Source organism: Bos indicus, chromosome 27, assembly GCF_029378745.1.
Source record: "Bos indicus isolate NIAB-ARS_2022 breed Sahiwal x Tharparkar chromosome 27, NIAB-ARS_B.indTharparkar_mat_pri_1.0, whole genome shotgun sequence".
In the NCBI taxonomy this organism is placed as follows: Eukaryota; Metazoa; Chordata; class Mammalia; order Artiodactyla; family Bovidae; genus Bos; species Bos indicus.
The window spans coordinates 21,508,924-21,528,972 of NC_091786.1; the positions used below are offsets into that span (position 1 = coordinate 21,508,924).

Sequence of the window (20,049 nt, forward strand, 5' to 3'; positions counted from 1 at the left end):
AACTGTCTTAAAATGGTTACATCTCATTAATTATTTTCTAAAGGCAAGCTTCATTTGAAAAGTATATTGAATATACACCACCCTAGTATAAATGGTGTTTATTAATAACAACCTAAAAAAAAAATGAGGTTAATTTGCATTGGGGAGTAAACTGCAAAGCACAGATACAGATTAAATTCTTGCTGCCCAAGAATTATGAAAAATGATTCAAATGAAAGGCAAGGAGCTTTTTGGCCCTGGCTTCCAATATACAGTTCAACATTCCCCAACAATAAAAATAAAAAAATTCAAGTAACAACAAACATTAGATCACGGTTCAAGGTAAAGATACAGCAGTACCAGCGGGGGCGTACATGTTATGGACATTTAGTAATTTTTACTAAATTGAACAAAAACACAGTCACCAATTCCTTTCTCCCACTCCACACTTTGTTTGTGTGCGTTTTCCTGATAGGTGCACAGGAGACAGTTACAGCCAACATGACTGCTAGTGCACAGCTCCCTCTAACACATCACTGAGTTCCTGGTCTGTTGTCAGACACTTAGCCTCAGCCATCACACAGGAGTCACATATAGTTTACTTTCTGAACAAGTCCCTAACAAGCCCAGGACTATCAAATTTCTACATGACATCATTTAACCTTATATACCCCTCTTAAAGCTCAACATTCAGAAAACTAAGATCATGGCATCTGGTCCCATCACTTCATGGGAAATAGATGGGGAAACAGTGGAAACAGTGTCAGACTTTATTTTGGGGGGCTCCAAAATCACTGCAGATGGTGATTGCAGCCATGAAATTAAAAGACACTTTACTCCTTGGAAGGAAAGTTATGACCAACCTAGAGAGCATATTCAAAAGCAGAGACGTTACTTTGCCAACAAAGGTCCATCTAGTCAAGGCTATGGTTTTCCAGTGGTCATGTATGGATGTGAGAGTTGGACTGTGAAGCAAGCTGAGTGCCGAAGAATTGATGCTTTTGAACTGTGGTGTTGGAGAAGACTCTTGAGAGCCCCTTGGACTGCAAGGAGACCCAACCAGTCCATCCTAAAGGAGATCAGTCCCTGGTGTTCACTGGAAGGACTGATGCTAAAGCTGAAACTCCAATACTTTGATGCGAAGAGCTGACTCACTGGAAAAGACTCTGATGCTGGGAGGGATTGGGGGCAGGAGGAGAAGGGGACGACAGAGGATGAGATGGCTGGATGGCATCACTGACTCGATGGACATGAGTTTGGGTAAACTCCGGGAGTTGGTGATGGACAGGGTGGCCTGGCATGCTGCGATTCATGGGGTCGCAAAGAGTCGGACACGACTGAGAAACTGAACTGAACTCCCCCCTTAAATGATGTCATAAGGATGAGATGCTAATCCAAAAGGACTCATGTCCTACTTCTTATAAGGATTCCAGTCCTATTGAAATCTGTCAAGATTATATCATCATCACTGCTAACATTGAGTCTTTATATTCCAGGGACACTTCTAAGTGGTTCATGTGTTTTCTTTCATTTAGCTTCACAACAATCACAGAGAAATATATCATTTTTATTTGTTTCGTACATGAAGACATTAAGGTATAGAGAGGTTACGTCCCTTGTCCAAGAATACAAAGTTAATATATGGAGATGATAAAATATGTAGATAAAATCTGAGCTCAACTGTCTGGCTCCCTGACCCCTGCTGTTAACCTATAGTTATTAACTTTTTGTGTTTATCAGTACTTGATCATGCCTTTCAAATGTACAACTCATTGCAGTACCCAGCATGGATTAGTTTGGGTATCCTTGTCCCTTTTTTTTTTCTTACACTGTCTGACCCAGTTCTTTACCAGGTCATGGAAAAGCATTTAGACTCAAGCTAATTTTAAGTGGACCGTTAGTGAATATTTTTGCTTGCTTGCTTTCAGACTGATAATTTATTCTTCTTTGCTGATTTCTAGTTTCATCCTTATGACATCATTTAACCTTAATTAATCCTCTTAAAGGGCTTCCCTTGTGGCTCAGCTGGTAAAAAATCCACCTTCAATGCAGGAGACCTGGGTTTGATCCCTGGGTTGGGAAGATCCCCTGGAGGAGGGAACGGCTACCCACTCCAGGATTCTGGCCTGGAGAATTCCACGGACTGTATGGTCCATGGGGTCGCAAAGAGTCGGACATGACAGCGACTTTCACTCACACTCACCCCCGCTTAAAGACCTTTTATCCCCCTAAAACAGCTTAAAGGTTAAGTAAAACTTCATTGTTGCTATTCAGTTGCTAAGTCGTACCCGACTCTTTTGCAACCCTGTGGATTGTAGCCCACCAGGCCCTTCTGTCCATGGGATTCTCCAGGCAAAAATACTGGAGTGAGTTGCCACTCATCCTCCAGTGAATCTTCCTGACCTAGGGACTGAATATTTGTCTCCTATATTGCTGGTAGATTCTTTACCATCAAGCTACCAGGGAAGCCCCATGTAAAACTTACCTTGAATCTTATACAAAATTTCACAAATTTATGCAAAATACCACCCAAAGCACATACAATTAAATATCAAAATAAAGTTAATGGGTTGCACAGAGTCAGACATGACTGAAGCGACTTAGCAGCAGCATATAAACTGCCACTGTATGATGGGGAAAAAAGACATATTTCCTCTATGATGGAAAAGCTAAAATGTGTTTATTCACTAATGGCAAAAACTGTACTGATTAAAATAATTACACTTAATATTATCTTCATCATACCACAGAATTTAGTAACTACTCATTGGAATCACTGAACTGTGTTTTTACCTGGCACACAAAGACGTTATCAACCATAACCAACTCTGATAAATACGCTATTGAAACAAAATATAACTCTCTTACCTGTTGAAAAATGTCTGTTCCCTCATCATAGTCCACTTTACTGAAGAAGAGTTTGTTACAAAAGGCAGATGAATAGCGCCAGGAGTTAGCCAGTATTTGATATTCTTCGTTAGCTAGTCTGATAAGGATAATGGCACAGAGTGGAAACATTATCAGTATTCAAACGTCAACAAAGCTATTAATAAAACAGGAATTCTGGGGCAAGAGTTACCCTGGCTTTAGTAAGGACTACAAGCTAAGAGTAGATTTTATATTTTAAATGGCTGTGGGGAAAAAAAAAAAAGAATATCCCATGACACATAAAAATTATCTAAAATTCAAATTTTTATCATTCATGAATAAAGGTTTCCTGCAACACAGACACACTGATTCATTTACTTATTGCTGCGGCTGCTACTAAGCTACATAAGGGCAGAGTTGAGGAGTTCTAGTAGAAAGTGTGAGGGCAAAAAGCTCATCCTGGCCCTTTGTATAAGAAGCATGACAACTCTTGTTCTAGGGGATAAAATCATTTTGTGCCACTTCCTACATATATATAACTTAAATTTTCTAATGATTTTTTGTAAAAAGCACAGAGCCGTTTTTAAGAATTTTGCAATTCACTTTAACAGAGAAATAAACATCATGGATATGTTTTAAAACTGTAAATATCAGTTATGCTCCACCTTTATGTATTCCATCTATTTAAAAATGCATTTACGTTTGCACCTAAAAGTAAGCAAAGATTTGAGTAGCTAAACCAAATGCCACAAACAAGCCCTCCTCTAAGAGCATATTTACTCTTATTTTGAATTCATTTGTATTGGACATTTTGTTGATACGCCAGATACAGAAGCTCTATTTTTTGACATAGACATGGAGGAGAAATAAGGAAAGGCTGGTTGCAAAAGGATGTACGCACAGTCATGGAAAATGAAGCAACAGTGATTGCTAAAACTTAAAAAAAGGAGAGGGAGCTTCTTCCATGTAGTTGACTCTTCACAGGAGATATGGTGAGTCCCTCCCCCAAAGAAGTATAGATAGAAAAAGGTCTAATCCTACAATCACAAAAAAACTTGGAAAGGAGTCAGCAGCAGATAAAGAGATTTCAAGGAATATCTGGAAAACGTAAGGCTAGTGGAAAAGTTTTGATGGACGAAATTACAATCTCCAAGAAGACAGCAGTGCAGAAGAACCTAGGAAAATACTGGATAAGAAGCACAAAGCTGCTGGGTTGGAGGTTTCGTCTTGCCGACAAGCCAGCCTGTTACTGTCTTGGGTGCTGGCAGAAGCCACAAGACTCAGGGTCAGAGACCTAGAGGACTTTATTCTTCTTGTTTGTATCCCTGTGCCCCCAAGTTCACGGGATGACACAAAAGGCCCTTCCTGGATGTCCACACACACAGCTGACTGGGTTACAGGACTGTGCTACCGAGTTTGGGGACTACTGTTTTTCTAGTACATGATGACCAACTCCGTGCTTTGGGGAAAGACATAACGCCACTCCTTAAGGCTTGTCACTGCACACACAATCCTTTGCTTTCTTGGCGTGCCCAGCAAGAACAGGCGGGATGATCACAGCCCATGGTTGACTGCTTTTCCCAACAGTAGTCATAAAAAAATAGCAATGCCATATAAAAAAAAGAGCAAATAAACTGAGAGGGCACTTTAAAGAGGAAGTATGATTTCTCAAATTAAATACAGAGTTAAATAAAATTCACAGAACAAAAAGGACACAGGTAGACTATATTGGGGGCAGGAAGGAGAAAGGGACCTAGATATTTAATCCAATAAATCCAACTTTCAAACAGAAAGAACTCCAGAAAGAGAAGAGACAAAGGAAGTATTTCTGGAAACATAATACAATTAAAGGGACTAAGTATTCAAATTAAATTACTTGCCAGATTCTGAATAAGTGGAATAAGACCAACATGTTGTGATACTTTAGAATGTTATGGATAAAAAGAAGGTCCTAAAAACTTTCTGAAGAGAAAAGTATTTAACAAGGGCAAACAGTGAGACGGGGACTGGACCGGCTATCGGCAGCGCTCGGTGCCTGCAGAACACGGCTGTAGAGTTTTGAGGGCGTGCTGTTTTCCATCTAGAATTACATCAAGCCAAACAACTGATGAAGTCTGAAATAAACATGTTTGAAGAAATATAAGTCATGTGAAGAAAGGTAAGTCATGTGAAAGTACCTTAAGATATAATTAATAGAAAGGTACTAGGAATGGAAAAAATGAGAAAACCTGAGAATATAATAAAGGAACTGTAAGAAAAAGAAAAAAAAAAGGATGACTAGGCAGGATATGGTGCAGGAGGAAAGGCAGATGTGTAAGAAAGCTGCGATCCGACTACAAAGCTGTGAAATACAAATCAGAACAGGAATTTAATTGGACCTCAAGATGAAGAACAGAATACATTCTAAGCAACCATTATAATTAGAAAGCGTTGGACGATATCAAAGACTGTAGGGAGACATATTTGGTCCCACAACAGTAAGAATGATGACAACAAAATGAATATAAAAGGCAAGGTCTAAGTAAGAAGAAAATTAAAATTTATCATTATCTAGATTAATAGGTGATGGGAAAAATTAATTATTTTGAACATTTTCTTTTACACAGAAGTAGAGTTATAAGCAACAGCACGACACTGTAGAAAAGGAACCATAATAAAAACCTACTACTTTGCAACTGATGTTATTTATGTGGAAACAATAAGTCAACCTACAGACAGACATAATGATGGCCTATCAACGATGACAGTGCTATCAACGATGACAATATAGAGATAGAGGTAACAGGATTTGCTGGGTAAGAGGGGAGGAGAGGTTGTACTTGCTAACCTGCAACTTATGGAATCAAGAGATATCACTTATGAATAAGTAATAGAAGGATGCTATTTACTTTTATAATAGTAAAACAAAAAAGCTATAAAAATGACAAGAGGTGAGATGAGTTAAATCCTCACTTGTTAGAGCCAGAAATGTAAAGACTAGGTGTACTGTATGAAATATACAAAAGTAACCTTTAGAGATTAAAAAAAGAAAGAAAGAAAAAATAAAGGAATAACAAATTGCCTATGGCTAACTGTGCAAACAGGTGAATGCAAGGGCTAGGGATAGTCTAGGCCCTTTTTTATTAACAAGGAGCCACATAATATTGCTATGATCGAAATATATCTATTTAAGAGAGCTAAAAAGCAAACAAAGCTTTTATCTTCGGTCATTTAGCATAAAGACCTATCTGAGATCATTTAGCATAAAGACCTTACGGGCACGTTTTATGGTAAAACAGTCCAAAATATCTACCACTGTAAACATCAGCCTGAAACTGCATTATGCTCAGCAGGCAGAAAGCTGTACTATATATATTTTGAATCTGTTCAATGAAATAGAAGCTTGTAAAGCTTTGGTGCCTAAGTAACATTTAACATGAGCACCTAATAGCAAAAAGTGAGCTAATCTCCAAGGTTCCAAGGTCTGCTTTCATGGAGTTGAGGTTTTACTGAGGAGACATATAATAAACAACCAACCAAATGAGAGAAAATCATTCAAAGCTAAAATATATACTGAGAGAAAAATTACACAGAATTGTATTACAGAAAACAATGGAAGATCTACTTAGATGACACGGTCATAAAAAGCTTCTCAGATGAAGGGACATTAATGTTCAAATTCCAAGGAAGAGAAAAATCCATCGCTGCAAAGAGGTCAAGAAAGAACATCTCAGGGAGCAGGAGTAGCAGGCATGAGACACTAGAGAAAGAATTTAAGATGCTGATGAACTGAAGCTGTGATATAAATGGGAACATGCTGTTTAAACAAATACTACCTCACAGCTTCTCTTCCAATCCTAAATGAAAACAGAGTTAGGACGAATATGAGCTCTAAAATCTGATATGATTTTTGTCATATGGAATATAATATTGGGGGCTTCCCTGGAGGCTAAGTGGTAAAGAAGCCCCCTACCAATGCAGAAGACGAGGATTCAATCCGTGGGTCAGGAAGATCCCCTGGAGAAGGAAATGGCAACTCACTCCAGTTTTATTGCCTAGAGGATCACATGGACAGAGGAGCCTGGTGGGCTGCAGTCCATGGGGTTGCAAAGAGTCAGACATGACAGAGCAATGAAACAATAACAAATTCACCAATTATTTTCAAAGAAAATATGTATAGTAACATCATACAGTGAATTGGCACTGATGATTCACTGAACATTTCTGCAGACTGATAAACCTTAAGAGAACAGTGCTCCCATTAAAAAAAATACATAAATCATTAAAAGGATGGCATTACAATTAAGAAAACAGGTTATTTTTACACAAAGGAACATTTTCACAAAAACACATTTTAAATTTTAAAGCAAAACAGGGAAATGGTAAATCTTCAAAAACTGACATTCTTACGATGATGATATTCTAAGAAATGAAAATGCTTCATTTTGAAAAACAGGAAGAGAACAATCAAATGTTAGTATTCAACATCTGTGTATAAGATCTTAAGGGATGATATGACTAGGATAATCTTGAACTTTTCCCTCATCATGTGATAACCTACCGCAGACCTATTAGATTCTATTAGGTATACATTCATTCAGTCCACAAATATATTTTGGTGCCCACAATGTGTCAGGTAATGAAGGAATGGATAATAAATGGAAGGGCCCTGACCTCAAGAATAATACATTCCATGAAAAAAAGATGCCTCATCCAAGTACACACAAAATGTCAGATAATCAGAAATACTCTGAAAAAACTAAAACAAGAAGATGTGATAAGTGGTACTGAGAAGCCAAAGAAGATGGATTCATTTCGCTGTCAAACTCTGTTTCCATACTGTCCACATTCTCAGTTTAATTTCCAATAATCAACCGTGGGTTCTATCCTCTGCTCCAAAGTCCTAGAAAACTGCCTACATAACGAAGACCCTGGGCAGAATAGAACACAACGTCTCCACAATTTACATCTGCAATCTATGTCCATATGAACAAACCACACATTCAAAGGGTCTCTCTGTTGTATGACACCCCGTGTTCATTCTTTAAGATTTAAAGTATTAAATCCTTTGCTTAAAATGTCCTCCGTTCTTTCAGAAAGCTTGCTCCAAAATGCCCCCCTTCAAATCTCGACGGTTTCTCAGCTACTGTGCAGCACTATTTATGTACATATTGTTCTGTTTATGCATTTTCTGTTTATGCATGGATTCTTCGGTGGCTAAGACCTAGTCCAAAACAGGCATTTAAGGTTTGATGATGAATAATATAATTTCCTAAAGAGTCTGTGTATATACACAATACACATACAACCCCACACACCCTAAGTAAGTCTAAATTAGAGATTGTGAAATCTGGAGAGTCTGACTAAAAGCCTGCTTAGTCAGATTAATGTCACAGATCAATGTCCCTTTCAAGATCAATCTGCTTCACTGTACTTTAGGATGAAAAAAAGGAATACCTTACACCATATACCATCACAAATACATGCTATTTGTTAAAGGAATAGTGGTCTTGACTTGAAAGATTATAATGACTAAAGCATCTAATATCATATCATCTAATATCAATTTCACATGCAATACAGAATGTACATCTTAATCATCAATAATATGTATTCAGTGTTTTCATATGTTATGCAAATAATAAAAGATACATCACAGTCTCCACCTCTAAGATGCTTGTTAGAGAATAGAAAAGACACACACAAACATACAAAGGAGATACATATACTTAAAAAAAACTGCAGACTGCAGGTGCTATACAAAAGTGTGAATGTGAAAATATTCAAGAAAGAATGGAAGGGCTAAATAGTAAGCAAGGAAGGACAGGAAGAGGATATCAAGGGAAGAGAAGAGTATAAACAAACACTACCCAGTCTGAAATGTGTATTATGTAGTTAAATAATAGAATATAAGTTTCATGTCAGAAAATAGGAAAGAAGAAACTGATACCTCTCTTCCAAGAGAAAGATACACAAGATCTTAACTTTACTCTGTAAATAGTGAACAGCTACTGAGTGTTTTGAAAGAAGTTCATTATGTAAAATGTTGATTAAGAAAGCTGTAATTGGCAGGAGAGGGCATAATGTATTATAGGAGGAGAAAATAAATGTTTTTAAACCACCTTGAATGTTACTATAATGGTCTAGTTGGGAAAATCTACGAGGCTATTAAAATAGTATATAAATGAAGATATGACCTGTTTCGTACACATACTCCTTTAGCATCTAACATGCCGAAACAACCAGCAAAATTTTCTACACATTTTGCTTTTAGTTAGGAATCCATCTGGCTGGAATAAAGAATTCCAGGGGAGCTGAGAAAATTACATTTTTTTCAACACAAATACAATACTTAGTGAAAATTTAATACTGACAAGATAAATGGGGCTTTCTTCTGTTGAATATAATTTAGTAGCAATAGGACTAGAAACCAGATATGTCTGTCGTGAAAAGTAATTCAATAAGCCTAAGAAATACATATTTCAACGTTGATAATATCTATTTACAATATAAGACTTGGTAGAAGGAATGTGCAAATATTAACATATGTCCAATAACATAAACCCTGTTCTCTAAACTTAACTCCATTACCTCTTATCCCTCCATTTTCCAACTTCTTCACGCTTAAGCCTAACTAATGACAAAGGAAGTCACTGGCTTCTTGCAAAGACTTGTGTCAGCTTATTCTAATGAGCAAAGCCATCACTAGTACTTATAAGAATCCTACCAACTTCACTGTTTCCTGAAACTGAAAGCTGAAAACTGAAAATGCTCCAAACACTTAAATAAGCACTTTTCCAACACTGTTAGCTAAAAAGTATTTTCTTTTTTAATAGTTCATAGGAACATCAGAGATGCAACACCATGAATGGAGGGTACATTGTAAACGTTTCTAATCCATTCACATGCAGCCTGAAGAGGGCAGTCAAGTTGTGGCCAAGCATCCAGAAAGGCTTACGCAGCAACTGCAGGGCACAGGTCTGATAAAGCTCTTCTATGAAATCTTTCCAATCTTTTATTATGAAAACAAGAAAAAAAAATCACTTAACCCAAATGCTATAACATTTTGTATTATCATCAAGTATTATTAGCTCATCTATAGTCGTATATACTAACACAGCTCCCATGATGAATGTATATTTTATCTTTTTATCCCTTGAAGGGATTTTTAAAGAAACATGGTTTCTCTTTTTAAGGTTAATCAAATTTCCTATAAAGTAACAGATATCAAAATCCCAATGTATGTTTTTTACAGTTATATGTTTATGATGAATTATAAAGATTGAATTATAAAATTATAAAGATTTAATTCAAAAGGGGAAGAGGCAGCAAAGGATGAAATGGTTCGATAGCATCACCGACTCAATGGACATGAGTTTGAGCAAACTCTGGAAGACAGTGAAGGACAGGGAAGCCTGGTGTGCTGCAGTCCATGGGTTCAAAAAGAGTTGGACATGACTTCAGTGGCTGAACAACAGCTACTTATATATTGCATAGATACATCAGAGTATGTCTTCATAAAACATCAAATTAATACTGGAGTGGGTAGCCTTTCCCTTCTCCAGGGGATCTTCCCAACCCAGGTCTTCCAAATTGCAGGTGGATTTTTTACCTGCTGAGCCACAAGGGAAGCCCAAGAATACTGGAGTTGGTAGCCTATCCCTTTGTCAGCAGATCTTCCCAACCCAGGAATCAAACCAGGGTCTCCCGCACTACAGGTGGATTCTTACCAATTGAGCTATCAGGGAAGCCCCAGTTAATCTCTACAGATGATAATATATATAGAGAGAGATCTGGGGTGAGCAGAACCACCCACTACTTATGGTCCTGGTATCCTGAAGAGAGAAAAGTTGGTAAACAACATGCTGCACAAAGATTTCAACAGTGACTTCCCTCTGGTTGTGCCACACGTATTCAGGATACTACTTAATATATGGAAATATATTAAATAGACCCAATGCCTCTGAAGGGCTGAAGATTCACTACCATTTTGTAACTGGCTCTGTACAGTTCACTACTTCTATGATAAAGATGTTGTGTCCATTACACTATGTTTTCTGTGCATCTATTTTTTCCTTAGAAAACTATTCTAACATGAATATATGATCCCAACACATATCTTACATCAAAAATGTATATGAACGTAAGAGATACTAAACTGTATATAACATGCACATACAACTCAGTTTATGTCAGTAGAATTTTTGTTCTCAAGAAAAATGGTAACACAAACATACAAGAAAGCTTAAAGGGTGTATGCTAAGAAAACTGACACATAATGTAGGTAAAAGAAAGGAACGGCATAGAGACTCCAGTCCATAATTTGTTTTCAGAGATCATACTGGCGTTGAAATTCTCCAACTATTTTATAAATACGTAATGAGAGACCAAATGACCAAATACGTAATATTGGTGGGATCCAGGGTTTCAATTTGTAGAAAGCAGATAAAACTTAGAATGAGGAAAATACAGGAAAAACCCTACAGTATTAGCTTGGAAGAGGAGATATCCAATTAAAGTCGTAAGTTATGTCTTTATTAATTTATATGACACATACATACACACACATATGTACACACATCTTAACTATATTAAAAAGGTCTGAAAACAATGATACTATCTCAACAGGAAAGAGTGTAACTTACCCAGGTGTTGCTTTCTAAACACTGTTTCCAACAAAAGGAGGAAGGACTCCTCAAAAAAAAAAAAAAAATGCTTCTTTCAGTTCCACGAATAAGTATAATGTAGGCTTAGAATATTTTACTGAGCCAGAAAGCAAAGACTAACAGAGGCATTCAATGACATGGGAGTTGGTTTCCATTGGAAATTTAGGGCAACTTGAAGAGTGAAGAAGAATAATCACAGTAATGGGTTAGTGAATAAACAAGAATCTTTGAGTAGAGATACTCCAAGGGGAAAATGGAGGAAGGAAGAGCTCTCCTTTATAGACAAATACTAACCAATTAACGCAGATGCAAAGACAGAATGTTCAAAATCACCATTCACAATAATCAATGAAACACCAAATTCAGGCAGAGATTATCAATGGATGTTACGATCGCTGAGTAAAGTACCAAGAAATAGGATAGTTACATAATTTTTAAGTATTCTCCCCTCTTAACCTATTCACCTCCTGCTAACACTTATTACCAGGGAAGGATATACTTGTACAACAGAAAGATGCAGGGATCCCCACTGTGATCAAGTAATCGATTTCACCTTTGGTATCTAAAAGAACTAACATTATATCTAGCGAAAGCTATCGTTTTTCCAGCAGTCATGTATGGATGTGAGAGTTAGACTATAAAGGAAGCTGAGCATCGAAGAATTGATGCTTTTGAACTGTGATGTTGGAGAAGACTCTTGAGAGTCCCTTGGATTGCAAGGAGACAGAACCAGTCTATCCTAAAGGAGATCAGTCCTGAGTGTTCATCAGAAGGACTGATGCTGAAGCTGAAACTCCAATACTTTTGGCCACCTGATGTGAAGAACTGACTCACTGGAGAAGACACTGATGCTGGGAAAGACTGAAGACAGAAGGAGGAGATGACAGAGGATGAGATGGTTGGATGGCATCACCAACTCAATGGAAATGAGTCAGCAAGCTCCGAGAGTCAGGGATGGACAGGGAGGCGTGGTGTGCTGCAGTCCATGGGGTTGCAAAGAGTCAGACATGACTGAGTGACTGAATTGAAGTGAACATTATATGCCTCCTGATACAATGCAGTAAGAAGTACACAGATAATTGCTATCGTACTTGTGTAAAAATTAGTCACTGAGTTTAATCATGAGGAAACAAGTAAATCCAGATCATGAAACAATATACAAGGCAAGTTGTCTGAATTCCTTAAAAAAGAAAAAGCAGACTGTATTATTGAACTAATGTCAACTCATTTAAAAATGATGTTATTCTGATTATGTAAGAATGTCATATTAAAATATGCAAACTTAAATATTTAGTGGTGATATTTCATGATGTCTATATTTGCTGGTACATGACCCATCTGCTTCAAGATGGCAGAATAGGACGGGGAGATCACCTTCTCCCTCACAAATTCATCAAAAATCATTTGAATGCTGAGCAACTTCCACAAAACAACTTCTGAACACTGGTGGAGGACACCAGGCACCCAAAAAAGGCAGTCCATTCTCTTCTAAAGGAGGCAGGACAAAATATAAAAGACAAAAAGAGAGACAAAAGAGTTAGGGATAGAAATCTATCCTAGGCAGGGAGTCGTGAATGAGAAGTTTTCACACAGTAGGAAACCCATCCACAGCGGGGTATGTGGGGGAATTCATGCCTAACCACAACTGCGGAAAAGAGAACTTTCCGGCCAAAGGCTCTAGCATAACAACCTAATGCTCAGCCTGGCCCACTCACAGAACAAAGGATTGAGCAAACACCAAAGGAGAGCTAGCCAGCTGCATACAGACCCCTCCCCACCCAAAGGCAGGGAGGAAGAATGCCTGAAGAACTATGGACAGAGGTTCCTGACAGTGTACAGTCCTGTCCGACTCTTTAGGAGCCCATGGACTGTAGCCCACCAGGCTCCTTGGTCCATGGGATTTTCCAGGCAAGAGTACTGGAGTAGGTTGCCATTTTCTTCTCCAGGGGATCTTCCCAACCCAGGGATCGAACCAGGATCTCCTGCATTGTAGGCAGAGGCTTTACCGTCTGACCTACCAGGGAAGCCCTAGCAATGTACAGGGGGCAGTAATCAAGACCATCCCCAAGAAAAAGAAATGGAAAGAAGCAAAATGGTTGTCTGAGGAGGCCTTACAAATGGCTGAGAAAAGAAGAGAAGCGAAAGGCAAAGGAGAGAGAGAAAAAAAAAAAGATATGCCCATTTGAATGCAGAGTTCCAAAGAAAAGCAAGTAGCAATAAGAAAGCCTTCCTCAGAGATCAATGCAAAGAAATAGAGGCAAACAATAGAATGGGAAAGGACTAGAGATCTCTTCAAGAAAATTAGAGACACCAAGGGAACATTTCATGCAAAGATGAGCACAATAAAGGACAGAAGTGGTATGGACCTAACAGAAGCAGAAGATACTAAGAAGAGGTGGCATGAATACACAGAACTATAGGGGAAAAAAAATCTTCATGACCCAGATAACCACGATGGTGTGAACACTCACCTAGAGCCAGACATCCTGGAATGCAAAGTCAAGTGGGCCTTAGGAAGCATCACTACGAACAAAGTTAGTGAAGGTGATGGAATTCCAATTGAGCTATTTCAAATCAGATGATACTGTGAAAGTGCTTTCAAAGTGAAAGTGAAAGGTGAAAGTCGCTCAGTCGTGTCCGCCTCTTTGCAACCCCGTGAAATTCTCCAGGCCAGAATATTGGAGTGGGAAGCCTTTCCCTTCTCCAGTGGATCTTCCTGACCCAGAAATCGAACCACGGTCTCCTGCACTGCAGGTGGATTCTTTACCAACTCAGCTATCAGGGAAGCCCAATAAGCCAGCAATATGCAGCCCAACATGCTGCATTCAATATGCCAGCAAAATCTGGAAAACTCAGCAGTGGCCACAGGACTGGAAAAGGCCAGTTTTCACTCCAATCCCAAAGAAAGGCAATGCCAAAGAATGTTTGGCATTGAAGGTCCACACAATCGCACTTATCTCACACGCTAGCAAAGTAATGCTCAAAATTCTCCAAGCCAGGCTTCAACAGCACATGAACCGTGAACTTCCAGATGTTCAAGCTGGATTTAGAAACGGCAGAGGAACCAGAGATCAAACTGTCAACATCCACTGGATCATTGAATAAGCGAGAGCGTTCCAGAAAGCCATCTACTTTTGCTTTACTGACTATGCCAAAACCTTTGACTGTGTGTATCACAACAAAATGTGGAAAATTCTGAAAGAGATGGGAACACCACACCACCTGACTTGCCTCCTGAGATATCTGTACACAGGTCAAGAAGCAACAGTTAGAACTGGACATGGAACAACAGACTGGTTCCAAATTGGGAAAGGAGAATGTCAAGGCTGTATACTATCACCCTGATTATTTAACTTATATGCAGAGTACATCAATGCAAAATGCAAGGCTGGATGAAGCACAAGCTGGAATCAAGATTGCCAGGAAAAATATCAATAATCTCAGATATGCAGATGACACCATGCTTACGGCAGACAGTGAAGAACTAAAGAGCCTCTTGATGAAAGTGAAAGGAATGTGAAGAAGTTGGGTTAAAACTCCACATTCAGAAAACTAAGATCATGGCATCTGGTCCCATCACTTCACGGCAAATAGTTGGGGAAACAATGGAAACAGTGACAGACTTTATTTTCTTGGACTCCAAAATCATTGCAGATTGTGACTGCAACCATGAACCTAAAAGATGCTTGCTCCATGGAAGAAAAACTGACCAACCTAGACAGTGTATTAAAAAAGTAGAGACATTACTTTGTCAACAAAGGTCCATCTAGTCAAGGCTATGGTTTTTCCAGTGGTCATGCATGGATGTGAGGGTTGGACTATGACAGCTAAGTGCTGAAGAATTGATGTTTTTGAACTGTGGTGTTGGAGAAGACTCTTGATAGTCCCTTGGACTGCAAGGAGATACATCCTAAAGGCAATCAGTTCTGAATATTCATTGGAAGGACCATGCTGAAGCTGAAACTCCAATACTTTGGCCACCTGATGCGATGATTGGACTCATTTGAAAAGACCCTGATGCTGGGAAGGATTGAAGGCAGGAGGAGAAGGGGACAACAGAGGATGAAATGGCTGGATGTCATCATCGAAACAATGGACATGAGTTTGAGTAGGCTCTGGGAGTTGGTGATGGACAGGGAAGCCTGGTATGCTACAGTCCACGGGGTCACAAAGAGTTGGACATGACTGAGCGAGTGAACTGACTGACTGACTGAACTGACTGACTGATTTTTTACTTATACTTAAAAGACTGAACAGAGAAACACAAAGAACATCTCTCATCACCCTGTTCTTCAAGAGTTAAACTGTAACCACAGCAGTCACCCACTGACACTACCACGGAGAAGAATTCAGGATGAAAAATGCCCAGGAGCCCTGTGCTTTGGATAAACAGGCCCTTAAGTAGTCAGACCACTGAAATTCAGGAAGAATTTCAATGACCAGATTCTTGAATCTTCCCAGAAGCAGAAAAGCACTAAATCATTAACTTGAGATATCTGTTCTTCGGGATGAGCAGTAATCTTTTACCAAACTGTGTGCCTCACTGCATGCATTTCTCAGCTAAAACATACATTTACTGGCTCCTCCCCTATCTTTTCAGAGCAGCTTCTCCGAATTGAGTGGCTATCTCCCAGGGTATAAAACTTAAAATCATAAAACTCTTGTGTGTCTTCCTTTAAGTCGATGAGCAAAATCAAATGTGACAAAATATTAAAATTATGAATCTTAGGAAAGGGTAGACTGGTGCCTTTGTATTAATACTACTGTTTCGACTTTCTGTAGCTTTCAAATTATAAGATGGATGACTAAAACTGGGCTTTATATACAAATAATACAGAAAATAGAGCTCAGAGAATGCTACAATGTCACACAGATAATCAAAGTTCATGAAAACATTCATCTATTTATTGTAAAATAGTCAGAATTAGCCAACCTGGGGAAGAGACACCTAGGAAGAAATTTAGTACAATGAAGTTATATCATATGCCTTAGACATTAAAAAATAAACTAGACAGAGCTCAACAATAACCCTAGAACGTCATTTATATTAAACTGCTACGGATTCAATCAAGTCTGAAACAGTCCTCACGTATTAGACAAGCCAGGCAAAATATGTGTGAATGGCATGAGAGTTTGATAGTCTTTGAGAAAGTGAAATACTTTGTCCAGGTAGCCAGGCATATTTGAAAAACCTAAGAATTAAGGCCATAGAGAAATTATCTAAGGACTAGAAGAAACAAGGGTTGCAGACCCAAAGCCATTTAGAAAGCACTTACAAGTGCATTAAGTGATGCAAAAGGTGATTTTATCTATTGATAAACACAGTTCTCACCTTATGCGCTGCCCTTAGAATAGAATTTCCTAAGAGATGTGACTTCACCATAGTGAAACAAAAGGCTGATGAACTATTTCACATGATGTGGGCTAGCTAGCTTCAACTCACCTGCCCTTGTTTGAAATGCTAACCTGAATGAAAGCTTTTCATGATCTAAAGAGTTTAAGAAATGCTGGCTGATGGATCCCTGCCCTAAAAGACTAATAATCTTAGTTGGGAATGCAAAAGCCAAATGCAAATTACAGTTCACAGGATAAAAGCAATGATGAATATGTACACTTAAGGAAAGCATTAAATTTACTAGCTCAGGAGTCACAAATCCCAACCCTGACAGGTATTAGCTCTGTGACTTTGGGAAAACTGTATAACCTCTCAGCCTAGATAGGCTCATCTAAAGAAATGATTTTTTTTTTTAACTCTTACCATGTAGAGCAGTGAGAATGCCAAGAGATATTACATACATAGACGACTTAACCTAGGACTGCCCAAATAATTTATACATAGTAAATAATAATTTTATTTATTTAGAGAAGGAAAGACATTAACCAGTTAATATCTATCAATGCAATAATTTATTCTCCCTCGTCTTTAAAATGTCTTTGCAATTACTAATTATATCTTCTTTTATTTGACATTCAACAATATATTAATTTCTAGTATTACCAGCCTTTGATGATATGTGCACCCAGACTGATTCCATATGTACTTTTTGATTTTCCAACACCAGGATGTTTTTCCTTACCTCTACTGAACCATAGTAATAACCTTGGAAGAAGATATTTTGTTCTTAGAATTTTTAGTGAATTCTGGAAAAGATGAGTAACTGTGTGGTAGAATACATCTAAAAGATTTAGCAATTACGAAGAATATTCCTCATAGTACAATCTGATAAAGGAAGTTTGGAGTTAACACTTATGGGAGGTGAGAATTGTACTGAGTAGTCTTAATTAACAACTTTATTTGGCCAAGGAGGTTGATGTTCCCACTGAGGAAGGTGAGAATTGAATTCTGAGATTTGTGAATAAACTGACTGTGTGAAAGAAGAGCAGAGTGATTTGCTAAGAGGGCTTACGAGGAGGCCAATAGCTCATTCACCAGCCTTTCAGCAAAGAAAAGCAACTGGAGAATCTCAGTGTGTTAGCTCTAGAAGAAAATTTCACTTTTTCTTAAAGAAAACAAAAATAGCAGAGAAGTCTCACAAAGGAAAAGCACTAATCTTTTAAAATTATAGTTATTAACATTTCAATAATTCTATGGATTATAAAAAAATTACAGCAGTATCACAAGATGGTCCCAAATTACACTGACATGCAGAAGTACCCCGGAGAATTCAATTCACGTACTTTTTAAATTAAAAAAAACAAAACAAAACAAAACATTGCTGTTGACGGGTGCCTTTCTCCATGAATCTACAACTCCCTTTGAGGCTTAATTTATAATACAAAATATAATCTGAATACTTGTTCTTGAAATTTTTTCCATGAAACCCCTCCTTATCTTTTCATCTTAGTTGTCCCCTTGAGATCTCTCTGATGCACTCTGTCCATATAGGCCACAGTTGGTAATCTCTTGGCTCAATGACAGCAGATCTCAAACCACTGTTCGATCAGAATTATTTAACAAATTCTCCTTTTAAATTTGCAGTATTCTATAAATCTATCATCCTCATCCAACATAACTCAAAGGCATCCCCCTCTTTCAGCTCAGTTACCGTTTTTCCCCTCCAGTTCCATTAAAATCCTGAGTTATTTCGACATGCATGTTTATAGTATACAAATTATTACACTAGCCCAGCCTTATTACTCCTAAAGCTTCTCTATTACATCAACAATCATCTACACTATACATCAGCAATTTACTTATTTATTAAATCAACCCTTTCCAACCTCCTAATTTTCAACTCCATCCCCCTTTCACACAAAACCTCATATGAAAATCCATAAAACAGATAACTAATGAGCTGACTGTCTAGCACAGCAAACTACGCGTGCTCTGTGGTATATACATGTACAGCTGATTCACTGTGCTGTACAGCAGAAACGAACACAACATGTAAAGTGACTAAGCACCAATTAGAAAAGAAAGAAAGAAAATCTAGCTTAACTGTGTTACACCTAGTTGATCAACTGTCCCATGGCTTCTCTGATGCCCTATCCAACTTCTAACTCACATTTATACATTTCAAATATACTCTTGTTAGCATAGTCAGAATATCTGCCTAGTCTACTTCACAGAATAAAGCAAACAGCTTAGTCCCTACAGAGGATACTCTTGCTCCTCAATTGCTGAGTACTGGGGAAAAAAATCATTTAATTCCGGAGACTCTTCACTAAAAATGTGAGTATTCTAGTTTCATCAAGGATCCTTGTCAATGCCATACGGTCATTCCAATTAGTTAAGCTTCCTACTCCAATTTTTCCTCAATGAAATTAAATTTTTAAAAGCTATTAATCACTAAACTGCTTCTCACCTTCCCTTTGTCTATCCTAGCTGCATACTAGGATTACCTAGAGCATTTTTAAATGTCCTCCACGCCAAAAAACAAATCAAAATATCTGGGCATGGGAACCACATATCTACTCTATACTTTTTATTTGCCTCTAAAGCTTCACCTGTTCTTTCTTCTCTAACAACTTCACCCTCTTTCTAACCTGTGAAATGACTTTTTCAAATAACTTCAATCTTTTTCTCTCATAAATCTAAAACTACTCTAAAATTTAAAAGTTTATTACAAAACAGGCTGTAATAAACAAGTAAATACAAGTTATTTTGAGCTAAGCATCATTAAAAAATTGAGGATCCATATTTAACAATTTAACAACATACTGCATTAAGTCAACTACTATCTACAGGATATGCCATTTACATTATGTTTTGGTTTACATTATCAAATAACATACAATTATATGTAGCTGTGAAATAAATACCTGGATAATAAAATCTTTCTAGATTGTTGTTATTTAGTCACTAAGTCATGTCCAACTCTTTATGACCCCATGGACTGTAGCCAGCCAGGCTCCTCTATCCATGGAATTCTCCAGGCAAGAATACTGGAGTGGGTTGCCATTTCTTTCTCCAGGGGATCTTCCCGACCCAGGGATCGAACCCTGGTCTCCTGCATTGCAGGTGGATTCTTTCCCACTGAGTCAGTCGGTACATCCTTTCTAGATTACAGTCGCAAAAATATAATAATAGATCTCTTCATAATAATGAATACATAAA

The 20,049-nt window shown here is 38.0% G+C and overlaps 1 protein-coding gene across 11 annotated transcripts in view; it reads right to left on the reverse strand.

The window, feature by feature from the left end:
• The window catches only part of TUSC3 (tumor suppressor candidate 3), a 216,802-nt gene that overhangs the window by 105,234 nt on the left and 91,519 nt on the right, over window positions 1–20,049 (reverse strand). For all 11 annotated transcript variants that reach the window (XR_011564409.1, XR_011564408.1, XR_011564407.1 and 8 more), the window contains exon 3: window positions 2,848–2,965. Coding sequence is in view for 8 of the 11 variants with exons in the window: in XM_070781304.1 (XP_070637405.1) it covers window positions 2,848–2,965 (118 nt within the window). In the remaining 3 variants the exon portion in view is untranslated. The remainder of the gene's footprint in view (window positions 1–2,847; window positions 2,966–20,049) is intronic.